The sequence below is a fragment of the Miscanthus floridulus genome, chromosome 4, assembly GCF_019320115.1.
Source record: "Miscanthus floridulus cultivar M001 chromosome 4, ASM1932011v1, whole genome shotgun sequence".
Classification (NCBI taxonomy): domain Eukaryota; kingdom Viridiplantae; phylum Streptophyta; class Magnoliopsida; order Poales; family Poaceae; genus Miscanthus; species Miscanthus floridulus.
In genome coordinates, this window is record NC_089583.1 from 110,391,278 (window position 1) to 110,404,489 (window position 13,212).

General features: G+C 44.9%; 1 protein-coding gene and 2 pseudogenes across 1 annotated transcript; all 3 read right to left on the minus strand.

Moving 5' to 3' along the window:
* Nucleotides 1–3,794: 3,794 nt before the first annotated feature.
* On the minus strand, nt 3,795–6,123 carry LOC136552588 (cytochrome P450 89A2-like). The gene has a single exon (XM_066544149.1). The coding sequence runs from the start codon at nt 5,472–5,474 to the stop codon at nt 3,933–3,935; it is 1,542 nt and encodes a 513-aa protein (XP_066400246.1). The 5' UTR covers nt 5,475–6,123; the 3' UTR covers nt 3,795–3,932.
* Nucleotides 6,124–6,181: 58 nt separating this feature from the next.
* On the minus strand, nt 6,182–10,717 carry LOC136549069 (CMP-sialic acid transporter 2-like; annotated as a pseudogene).
* Nucleotides 10,718–11,041: 324 nt separating this feature from the next.
* LOC136552589 (uncharacterized) lies at nt 11,042–12,719 on the minus strand (annotated as a pseudogene).
* Nucleotides 12,720–13,212: the final 493 nt, after the last annotated feature.

The following is a 13,212-nucleotide window of genomic DNA, read 5'->3' on the forward strand; positions in this document are numbered from 1 at the left end:
GCCTGTGCTATTCAATGACAGGCCTTCATTTAGCGAGATGATTGTAAGGGCTCGGGAGGAGCTGCATTGCCTTGGAGATGATGGCATTGCAGTTGATGGTGTACTGCACCTAGGTTCTCCTCCCAACATATTCAAGTGAATGATCGCAATTGGTTGTGCGGATCAGTGGGAGAACTATGTGAGATCGGCTATGAAGAGCCAACTGTAATGTTTAGATGTGGTTGTGCATTGGGTGTTAGTTGATCTCATCCCTCATGGGTTTACCCCAGCAATGGATCATCAGGCACACATCGACCCTCCCATTCCAGAACCTTATCTGCATGTGCAGATTGCACCTACGGTTCCCGATGCTCAATCTGCCCCCCAATGCTGGTAGTTTGGAGATGGTTGTCAGACTCATGTTTCCGTGGCAAATCCTTATTATGAGATCCCTTTGACACAGAATCATCTGAGTAAGTGTCTTAACCGTATGGTTTTTGGGAGCTTACCCCGTTCCTTACATCTATTTCTTTCATTCTTTCCTCATTTCTCTACTGATGTTGCAGGAGACATTCCTGAAAATGTGGATGTGCCCCCTGTTGCTACGCAAGTGCACTTTAGAGATGGATTCCATGACTCCAATAGTGTTGAAATTATGCATGATTCAGAGCCATATGAGATGGCTAGGGCTCTTGATTCTGATGATGATCGCCCTATTGGAGAGCTGACGGAAAGTGATGTTGAGATGATAAGGCGTATCTTTTCTGGCCACCGTGATCCTAGAGTTCACGAGTTTAGCGATCTTGCTCATTCCGATCAGGCGTTTGCAGAAGGACATGATGATGAGCTCCTAGAAGCTCCTGAGGCCGGTCCTAATATGGTAATTAAGAATGGGAGGGTGTTAATGACCTCCCTGCTTTGAAGAGGTGGTTGTAGGCTTTTGCAGTGATACGAAATAGGCCTTATAGGGTATTGCATTCATATACGGAGTGTCGTTACACAGTTGTGTGTGACAAGGAACGCTGCCCATGGAGGGTTTGTGTAAGGAAGCAACAGATAACTGGAAAATGGAAGATCACAAAAGTTGTCGGGCCACACAATTGTGCTGACCATGAGCTGACACTGAGGCATCGGCAGTTGACATCTACCCTCATTGCCAAGTGGTTGATGGGAATTTTGCAGGGAGAACCCAACATGAAGGTGAGGACAATTATCAGGACCGTTGAGATGTTGTATGGAGATATGTGATAACTTATGGTAAAGCATGGAGGGCTAAGCAGCGAGCGTGGAAGATGATATATGAAGACTGGGAGGATGGGTATGAGCAGCTGTTAGTTCTTTTCAATGCAATCAAAGTGGTGAATCTAGGCATGCATTATGAGTACATCCCAAAAACTAATGCATGGAATGATGGGAGACATATTCTTCCGTGCCTTCTGGTGCTTTCCTCAGTGTGTCGATGCCTTTAGGCACTGTCGTCCCGTCTTCTCCATTGATGGTACATTCTTGATTGGCAAATACCAGGGCACACTTCTTATAGCTATATCCTGTGACGCGAACAACAAGTTGGTTCCTTTGGCATTTACTTTGGTTGAGAAGGAGAACAATGACAGTTGGAGATGGTTCTTGAGGCTAGTCTGGATACACGTGGTTAGGCCTAGTAGGGAGGTTGGTGTCATATCTGATAGGCATCAGGGCATACTTAGGCCCTGTTTGGTTGAGCTGTGGCTGTGAGAAAAAGCTGCTGTGGGCTGTGAGCTGTGGAAAAGCTGCTGTGGGCTGTGAGCTGTAGAAAAGCTGAAAGTTGTTTGGTTAAACAAGTATAAAATATACCTTTTATCTTTATCTCTCTTGAAACAACTATGGAAGAACTTTTTATTCCACTAATTTCGAAAAGCAGAAAGCCAAAAGCCAAAAGCAGGGTCAACCCAGCTTTCAAAAATGAACTACGGAAAAGCAGCTGCTTCTGAAAAAACACCCTCCAAAAGCAGCCCCTTTGGTTGGGCTTTTGGCTTTTGGGGCCAAAAGCCAAAGCCAAAAGCCCAACCAAACAGGGCCTTAATGCCCTGCGAGAGCAGATAGAGGGGTATTCACCTTTGCACCATCGTTGGTGTACTCGGCACCTTGTCGAGAATCTACTCTGGAAGGATGGTGTGAAGGGTAACTTTGATTTGTTCTAGGAGGCTGCTCAACAGCTTGAGGACAAGTACTTTTAGAAAAAATTGGAGCAGGTCAGAACCGCATCAAATGCAGAAGGTAGACAATGGATCACAGGTTTGATGAGGGATTTGGAGAAATGGACGAGAGCTCACGACACCGGTGGATGGAGGTACGAGTTTCAGTGCAGTAACATGGCAGAGTCATTCAATAAGTTGTTATTAGGGATACGTGGTATGCCCGTTAATGCAATCGTTCAATTCACCTTCTATAAGCTTGTTGTCTGGTTCAACGATAGACACGCTCGTACATTGCAGTTGCGGAGTGATAGAGAGATATGAGCTCCGAAACCAAAGGCACACCTAGAAAAGGCAAGAGAAAGGGCTGGCACACATGAGGTTACATGCTTTGACTATGCCACAGGGACTTATCAGGTCAAGCATAGGGGCGGTACAACGTCCGACGACGAGGTCCGAGAGTCGAGGATACATGTGGTTGTTCTCTAAGATTTCAAGTGTACTTGTGGTAAACCAAGGCAGTACCACTTTCTATGTTCTCATTTGGTGGCAGCAATTAGGCATCGCAACTATAATATCGAGAGGAAGCCCTTTCCGATCAAACTTATCTGCACCGTCGATCCACTGAAAGAAAAACACCTCTCATGGTCCTACACAACGAGATTCTAACAAAATATTATTAGTATACTTACACAAATAAAGAAAAATGATAGTGGAAATAATTTCTTACATTAAAACGACTGCATGTGTAGAAACAACGCACCGCTGTGTCTGGATGTTTCGATTGAAAAACATGGGCCGGAAAACCACAGTCACAATTAGAGATAGGGAGGTCAGAAGGGACGGGGGCATCTTTGCTAGATGCGTTGGGGTATAATTCGCGAGGACGACCCCATTTTCGCCAAAACTCCTACCGAAATATTTCTTGCATCTAACAAAATGAATGTAATTTAACAAACATAAATCAAAACATCACAAATAAATGTCAATGAGAACCATACCTACAATACAACCAGTTTCGTTCTAAGAACCCAAAGCAGTTAACATTAAACCATATACCTAGGGTTTTCCATTTGATGCACAACAATGAACTCATAACATAACTACATGCGCCTAGGTTTGTTAGCTTTTTTACGTCTTGGCATTCATCCTACGGTTGTATAATACATATATTGATGGATACAATGAAACCCTAAGTGATGACGATTATTACGTTAAAAAATCCGACTAATACATACCGAATTGATGCGAAAAAAACTAGGAGGGGAGCGAGGATACCTTGCTCTCGAAGATCTACGGATCAAATCAAAGTTTCCAAGGTCCAATATGCCGATTCGTGAGGTAGGGTGAAGTGGGGAGAGAAAAAACTCGAGAGGGAGGAGAAAGAAGAGTAAGAACGCTCGGGCAGAAAAGTTGGCCGGGGTTAAATGGCAGGGAGCTCGGCGTCAAGATCTCTGGCGCCAGAGACGCTGGCGTCGAGATATGTTAGCTCGGCGCCAGCACCAATGGCGCCGAGCTAAGGGTTCATTTTCTAAATTCTTTCCGCCAGAGATCTATTTGTGATAAACTTAAAAAAAAGGCTAAAATGTAAAAAATTCGGCCTCGTAGACCGCATTCATAGACGTCCATTGCACACTCCTAATGATCGCTTGAATGATCTCCTAATGATCGCTTGAATACATGCAAATTATTCAAACAACTACTACTACTTTATTATTAATCTATCCAAAAAGTCCACTACTGAAAAAAAAAACTCTCCAAAGCTTTGTGTCCGATAGATCAACTCCTCGGCACGAGGCGCGGGCGCAGCGGCTTCTTCATGACGGTGGTGAACTCGCTCTTCTCCCCGAACTCCACCTCGTGGCCGGGAGCCTCTCTCCACTCGAACTCCCTCACCATGTTGGCCACGAAGAACTCGAGGTGCAGCATGGCGATGGACAGCCCGGCGCAGATCCTCCGCCCCACGCCGAACGGCATCATCCTGATCCCCTTGGTGCCCGTCATGTCCACGCCCACGCCGTCGCCGCCCTCCAGGAACCGCTCCGGGACGAACTCCATCGGCCTCTCCCACTCCTGCTCGTCCCGGCCCATCTCGGCTAACATGAAGTTCACCGTCGCGCCCTTGGGAATCAGGTACCCGCCGACGTCCATGTCCTCGGCGGCCTTGTGCGGAAGCACGAAGTGGCCCGGCGGGTGCTTGCGCAGGCCCTCCAGGATCACCGCCTTAAGGTACGGCATCCCGTGCACGGCCTCCTCCGAGACCACCTCGGCGTCCTCGCCGCACGTGGCCTTGATCTCCGCGTGGAGCCGGTCTTGGACAGCCGGGTTCTTCACAAGCTCGGCCATGATCCACTGCAGGCCCGTGGAGGTGGTGTCGGTGCCGGCGGTGAGGAACTCGGAGCAGAGCGCGACGATCTCGTCGTCGGTGAGCGCGCGGTGGCCCTCCTCCGCGGGGAGCGTGATGTCGAGCAGGGTGTCCACGTACGAGTGCTGGAACGTGGTCTCCCTCGCCGGCGCCTGGCCGGCCATGGCCTGCCGCTTGTACTCGCGGCGAGCGTTGATGAGCGGCACGAAGAGCTCCGCCTGGCGCCGGCGCAGGGCGCGCGCGGTCTGCAGGCGGCCGCGGAAGACGTGCCTGGTGACGGACGGGAAGAAGAAGAAGACGCTCATCTGCTGGGAGATGTAGAGCAGCCACGCGCGCTCGGCGTCCTCGATGGCGCGCACCGCGGGCTCGTCCAGCCGCTCGCCGAAGCACATGAGCACGAGGAGGCAGAACATGGTGTACCGGAACGCCTCCATGACGTCGCCCGGCTCGTCGTCCCCGGCACCACTTCCCGCCCGCAGCTTGTCCATGAGGACGCCGCGTACCCAGGCGCGCGCGGGCGCGAACAGCCTGACGCGCGACGGGTGCAGCGTCTCGGCGACCAGGTTGCGGCGCAGGAGGCGCCACACGGGCCCGTAGTCGGCGCGGGTGATGATGTTGTCGCTGACGCCCAGGAGCGAGCTCGTGGCGGCCTGCGGCCGGTTCGCCATCGTGACGGCGCCGGCGCCCACGAGCGCGGCGTGCGCGAGGCGGCGGTCGGCCACGAAGATGGCGAGCCGGGAGCCCATCCGGAGCGTCACGACCGGGCCGTACCGATTGAAGAGCTTCAGCAGCAGGGGCTCCACGTCCGCCGCGGAGTTCCTCAGCCACAGCAGGTTGCCGAACAGCGGCACGGCCGGGGGACCCGGCGGCAGGCGGCGGTTCTTGGCGTGGCGCCGGCGGAGGACGAGGAGCGAGAGCAGGAGGGCGCCCGCGAGGAGGATCCAGCTGGTCTGCATTGGAGGTGTAGCGTTTTTGCGACGAAACTCTGTTCGTGTTGATGTTTGTCGTATGATGAGGAGATTAGACGAACGGGATTCCAGTTTTATAGTGGGGTTTTGTACGTGGAGTCCCGAGTCCGTACAACATAGCGAGTTCGATATGGTTTCGACATGGTTTCATGTGCTGGGTCGTCGACTTGTAGCCGTCCGAGACTACAAGAATTATTGTTGTTGACTTGTTGCCGTCTGCCGAGTTCGTCCGAGACAAGGTTGCAGCGGCCAAGGCCATCTATGATCTGTCCGTGTTGCACACGTGCAGGTGAGTGTTCCCGTTGGCATCTCTAGTAGCAACGGCCAAGGCCATCTATGATCTGTCCGTGTAGCGCACGTGAAGGCGCATGTATCATCTACCCTACCCACCCATACTTTTGGTTTTTTTATGCATGTTTTGATCTAGAGTATTATTTTGAAGTGAGAGTACGGGAGTGTGGGAGCACTGGATACATTCTCACATATCCACCCATGCAGGATGATGATCTTCATGCGAGGAAGGCAGGAAGCAAACAGATGTCAACAGCTACCATCAGTTTAGAACCCTTCATGACCATCCACTTCGTTTGGCTACAAATTCTTACTCCTTCGAAAACTTGATCGCACATCACTCTTGTTCATAACTTCTCATGTTCTCCCTCATGATGCAACGATGTTCACAGTGCTACTAGAAAACCATTCTACAGCGACTGCCTGATCTTGTAGGGCATTCGAAGAAAGACACTCTCTTCTGCCAGCGTGCAGGAAGAAAAACTCTATTTCTGCTGTTGCAGCTTCCCAACTGAGTGCAGGTACACAGAGACAGAAACGACCCTGAAATTCAATAAGACACAAGAGCTTGTTAAATTAACATGGATTACAACCGTAGTCTAGTCAACACAAGTTGCGACCGTGCTTCCATGAGCACTGACGTGGATCCAAGCAAGAACGCAAGAAACAGGTGGAAGCCAAATAAGAAGACGGACACTATTGCCGTCAGAAGCATTGCAACTGATGTTGAGTAAACCTGTGTGCATGCAACTGCACACTGTTAGCACATGGTTGTTAGATGCCTCAGTAGTTATATAGAAAATTCATTATATCCATGGTGAGATATTTTGCTGAATCTTAGCGGTGCCTCAAATACCAGTCTGGACACTGGACCGGTGCATTATACAGTTGTGGTGTTGCTTCTACAATGGACAAAGGGGAACCTGTAGTCCTCTGTTTGTGTAGACATCTAGGGATAATATTACATATTTATTAAAATAGTTTTTCATACAAAAAAGAAGACCTCCTTATTATCCATCAAGATGGTGTGACACAAGTTCTGCTGCTACTGGATCACGAAGATACCTAATGTAAATCGTGCAGGTAGAATAGACATTGACAGAGAATAGACATGATGGTGATGGCATGAAGGACCTTCGGTGGGTTCAAAAATGTGATTATATCTAACCCTAATCCTAATCCATGGCTGTGATACCATGTTACTAACCTTGGAGATTAGAGAAGACAAAATACTTCATTAGTGGAGAAGACAATATATAGAGAGCCTCATGGGCCATATGATATTGGCCCATGAGGCTCTCTATATATTGTCTTCTAACAGATGCATTAGTTATCCAATTGGTGTAATTTCACCGATGAAGATTGGAACTACAAGTACAACTAGTACTCTGGAAGAGTTAAAGACTTATTATGCCATGCAAAAAACAAAACAAAAAGGGCATGCTCTAAATGGGAAACAACTGGATGACAAATACCGGATGATAACAACTTCGGCGGTAAGCATAGGCTGCAAAATTGCTAAATTGGATGGGGGAGTCCCAGTAGGGCAACAGCCAACAAGGGGTAACATGGTGGCTGAAGTTAGTAATTAGAAAAGATAGAAATTAGGCATTCATTTAACCTCGAAATAAGCTGCTGATCTTCAGACCTACACTGTTTGCACACACATGTAACTGAAAAGATAGTACCTAGTACCTTGACAATATTGTCAGCATACTTCATCACCATTGATACAGCAATTCCACTGCAAAACAAATATAAATACTCAATTTGATTGGGAAGAAAATAAGAAGGATGCAGCTAAGCCCAACAGGGCAATAGTGAGAACAACTAATATGATCCAACTGTCAGTACCTCAGAGCATGGTTAAGAATCATCAAAACTGTAATAAACGAGTAGCCATGGAAAAAGCCTCTGCACCAGATGGCACATTCAAATGAAATGGTCAATATCATGAACTGTAACAGGCGACATGAATGAAGAACTTGTAAAAAATTCTGCACTAACTTGTTCATGACAGCATCGAAGTCCTGGACACAAATTGCAACCAAATTGAAGAGCATCCCAAATATGTACAGCCAGAAATTTTGTGCATTGATATTTCTTGAAGGATGTTTCTTGATAATAACCTGGATTGTTCATAATACAAAGGAATATATTACATTCCTAAAGAAATTCATTGATATTTCATATCAAATGTATTTTCCAAAAAAAAACAAGAATACAAATGATGAAAAGAGGAGGAGGAGTATGGAGTCACAAACTTCTGTATATACTCCTGCAAAACCACTTAGAAGAGCCATCACCTGCAAAAGGGGAAAAAGAGCATTCAGGTAGTTGTTAAACAGTTCCTCTAGTATGTCCAAAAGACAGGATTGATTATTTTTTCTGCTTCACTCACAATTGCCATCACCCAACCTTGAATAGGGGTCTGAAGAACATGGTCTGACCTGGAAAAGGACAGATAAGAAAAGACTGAGGGGGGAAAACGTTGAACAAACAAGAAAAAGAATGAGGGGGGAAACATGTTTGGCTTACGAGGGACCGAGCTGAGCAGTAGTTCATCCAGCACATAAAAGAATAAATGCAGCCCACTGAATTTCACTTAACCTGCGTTAGTTCAATTATGCTAAATTAACAATGGAAAGCAGGTGTTGGGGAAGAAAATATTAAAAAAACTGGAAGGAATGAAGTGGAAAACGAGAGAGGTTTTGTTATGATGGCCAGTTAGGAGTGTAGCAAGGTATTAGATTCAACAAATGTGCCAGTTTCAGATTTCAGAGTTAGGATTTGCATAGTCCATTAAACAGCCAGTTGCTCAAGTTAAACACTTCAATAGAGTACGGATTCAAGCCTAACGATGACTATTTGTTTTATAGATTGAACTTCAACACAACTCTGTCATCACAAAACTTAATTCATGTCTTCCAGCTTTAGCATCCAGAATTGCATCAAAGGTTTCAAGTGAAAGCGAACCCAATGACATAGTGGATGTCACTTGCCAGCAAAGAAAACTGATAAAAAAGAACAGACTCATTAAACTTACTTTTTCTTGAGAATTATAGGGTACAGGACACCAGTGTTGATAATATTCAAGTTCTTCAGAATCTGGTAAGCTGGTGCATCCACATATGCAAAGATATAATACTGACAACCAGAGAAGCAGGGAAACATGGTTACATTTTGTTTGCTTTTGCTTTATTTTTTTTAAAATCCTACAACAGAATGACTAGGCAACTGGACACACCTGCAATAAGTTCTTCACCAGGTAAAGCATCGCAGGAATTGGGTAAACTCATCAAACGATGTAGTTAACCTGAAAATAATAAAACTAAAGGTCTAGAAGGTGGAAGAAGACGACAAGCACCTAATATGTACTATCGACAAGCATGGTAAAATCATCACCTATTATATTCTGTAACACCTTGACTGTTCCATGTCCTGTACAAGGCTACAAGTGACAGTAGACATTTCAAAGCTTCTACCTAGACATTGAGAAAACAGAATACATAACCACATCACAATACTGAAACCTACTGAAGATATAGTCACTGAGAGAATTCAAGCATTTTGCTAACCAAAAAATTTGCTGTTGTGATACTATATTCATACTTTCCAGCTCTTTTCGACCAAACAATCAATATTGACTGGGAACTTGTTAGCAATGTCAATGCAAATGTAACAATGGACCTGAAAACCACATTGCCGATACAACAAATGATTTCCAGAAAGAATGAGATTTAGTAAAAATATTGCAAGAAATAAGCCTTACTTTAGCTTCCAACTATCCTTGCCCTTCGGCCCTCCTGCAGTGCTAAGACTCGAAGTTGCTGTATCTGTAAATGGTATAGGTATTAGTGCTAAGAATCTCCCATATACAGCCATCCGAAAAAATAACATCTGCATGATGAATCAAGAGCTTACTGCTAGAAAGAGATCTCCTATCAAAGCTCTCTATGTCCTTCTGAGATACGTCATCGCTCCCCTTCGGGTCAAACAAAAGACAACTTGTCAGTGCATGCTCTGTTATTGAAGTACAAGATTATTGTAAGCCCATTTTTTTCTAAAAGGAAAGCAACTAAGCAAGCTATTGCCAGCGTTTAACTTTATGTATGACCAATGACAAACATCAGCAAGATAACAGTACAGGACAAATTTAAGTTGAATTTAATGTCTAAACCATTCTGGACTAGTCAATTTTCACTGCTAACACATAATAGCAGGCACAAATTATTTCCCAAATTATGTTTACAAAAACAAAGGATGAATCAGATGGCTTGTGTATAACAAAAGCTCCGACAATTGCGAGCAAATGGATGGATAGAAATGCTGCATTCACAAACTCAGTCGTTAAATAGACGAATGTAAATTTAACAAATAAATGTGTAAAATACATACTTAATGTTAGCATGATGTTAACAACTTGTAGTCAGCCATGAGCAATATACACTGGTTGAATAACCACTCACCTGATATGCCTACATGGGTACATACCATCTACCAGAATCAACAGTTTATGGGAGTGAAGCAGGCAACTGTGCCTAGATGAGAAATATGAGATTGAGACTTCAAATCTGACAAAAACGAACCAAAAATGCTCACATATGTATTTCAGTTCTATTCCAGTCACAAATATATATAAAAAAAAGGAGAGGAAATCATCTAACTCGCGCAGCACACTTTTGCTATGGAAACGCCCTAATCTCGCAGACATTAGGGAGGTTAAACTAGAGAGATAAAATCGAGATTGCGGTTGCGGCGGTGGTGAGGAACGAAGTGAAAACCTAGGGAGAGAGGCCAAACAGTTTCGAAGAAACCACGCCGCATCAGCGACGGGCGACGGCCGATGTAATCTAATATGGAGATTCGGGCGGCGGCATTGCTGTAGATAAACATCGCGGGCTCATGCTTACCTGATCCTTCACTCTTCTGTGCTCCATCTCTACCCCACGAGCGGCGAGCCTTTGCCTCGCCGGCTCTGCAGTTCTGCTACTGCGTTTTCTTTCACTGGAAGGAAGGAATAACGCAGACGTCAGGGACTGAGGGGCGGTGGCGAAGGGATGGGGAAGCACCGCTGCACGCGGGGACGGGGGACCTCGTGTAGTCGTGTGTGTGATCAAGTGGTAACTGATAGGCACCGGCGTGCTTGCGTACAAGGGGACCGGTCTGCTAACGCATACAATAATTTAACACGTGCATCTATAGTCTAACTAGATTATAACAGTAATACAAACACATAATATTTGTACTAACAAAGTCATTACTTAGCCTACAATAAGCCTTCTTGCAATTCCTCCTGAGAATATGTCTGATGTTGCCCTGCTCCTCGTAGGTCGTGGAGTGAGAGGACTAGCAGAAGCTATCGTCTTTCTTGTTGTTTGCCTGAGTGACTAAAGAAGTAGAAGGTGCATACATTTTCTTCGATCTTTTTTGAGCTTTTTTGCAACTAGATGTACTGCCATTTTCTTTTATTTTCCTACACATCAGGAAGGCATCAGCCATATTTAATAAAAAAACCACGTTACATCAAAAGCACAAGGGTCAATTTACCTTGAATTAGTAGTTGCCGGTGGCAATTCAACAACGAGTTTAGTAGGCGGCTCACTACAACCCTTCTTAATATGCCCAAACTGAAAGCATCTTTTGCATTGCTAAGGACCCCTTTTTCATGACTCACCCTTACTTTTGATCATCTTCACTCTTGGTCTACCTGTAGACCTTAAGCTTCGGAGGCACCATTATAAACCCGGGATCCACAATAGGCCACTGTGACTTGTCAACCATTGGGTTGACCCCAAACTGATAAGTAGCCTTGAAACATTGAACTGAGTAGTAATCATGAATAAAGTCCTCAAGTTTAATTTGTCTAAGGGAACCTATAAATGCTATAACATGAGTGCAAGGTTTCCCAGAAATATTCCACTGACCACATGAACATGTCTTTCTTTCAAGGTCCACAGCATGCCTCCAAGGATAGTTGTCTTTAGTCAATCCAGATATCTCAGTCTTGAGACCACCAATTGTGTACTTCAAGTTTCTACTCTTCATCGTCAGCTCATTTATAACACTAGGGAGAATTGACCCTTCAAGTTTATTAACTATAAGCTGCCTCACAGCTATCTTTTCTATGATCATACCCCTAATTGTGTCCACGAGGACATCCACTGGAAACCCTTTGGTCTCTTTAATCCAGTTGTTGAAGGACTCTAATATGTTGTCGTTCACATAATCAACCTTGCACTCCCCTGAGAACTTAGCTCGAGACCAAAGATGTTTGTGCTCTGCTTGCAAGTAAGGAATTGCTGCTGGACAATTCTCTCCAATTTTGTCCCAAAGCCATTGATACCTCCTAGTACTACATGCTCAAGCACAAGGCCACATGTACTTTAGCACATCTCCATTGAAGTGCTTTCTAAAATTATGCATGAGGTGCCTAGAACACTCCATATGCTCAATGTCACCTTGGAAGACATTATGGACTGCTTTCTCTAAGCCTTTGCAAGCATCTGTGTGTATTGTGAGTCCATGTGGAGTTCCAATTGCTCTCTTCAATTGCTTTAGAAACCATGTCCAATCAGCTTTTGTCTCCTTGTAAAAAATTTCATATGCCACCGGATACATCCAATTATGTCCATCAATTGTTGTTGCTGCAGCTAGCTATCTATTATATTTACCTATGAGGTGAGTAGAATCAACCCCAAGGTATGGCCTGCAACCAGCAAGAAATCCATTCACACGTGCTTTGATGGCCACAAACATCCTACAGAAATAGACTCGACCATCCTTTTTGTTCTTCTTGCAATCAATCTCTACTATGCTTCTAGGACATGTAGCTTCTAACTTAGCTTTGAAACTCCATAGCATTCTAAAACTTTCGTCCCAAGTGCCATGTAGGCCTTTTAGTGCAAGTTGCCTTCCTTCCCACACCTTATTATATGACATTTTGATCGGAACTGTCTTTCAAGCTCAACTTGCAACTTCTTTGCTCCCGGCTCTGGAGTACACTTGAGTACCTCTGCTGCTCTGTTCGCTATCCACGCTTTGCTAGCCTCCTTACCCCTCACTTGGCTGGTGCTAGCGCAAGTATGTCTAGAACCTATTGACACAATCTAAAAAAATAGATAATATGGGATCTGAATTTAGTGTTTAAATATGTGATCTGAATTATTGATAGAACATGAACAAAAACAATTGCATAGTCTAAAATTATTGAAAGAATATGGAAAAAACAATTGCATAGTATGAAATTATTGATAGAACATGAAAAAACATAATTGCATAGTCTAAAATTATTGACAGAACATGAAAAAAATAATTGTATAGTATGAAATTAGTATACCATGAAAGTGGGGCAACCATGGAGTTTCTTTGCATGAACTTTCCATCCACACTCTGAATCTACACATCGTGCCCTATATCTTGATTTATCACTATG

Bases quoted from the DNA above. Each gene is read 5' to 3' on its own strand.
- LOC136552588 (XM_066544149.1), bottom strand. From the start codon at position 5,474: ATGCAGACCAGCTGGATCCTCCTCGCGGGCGCCCTCCTGCTCTCGCTC.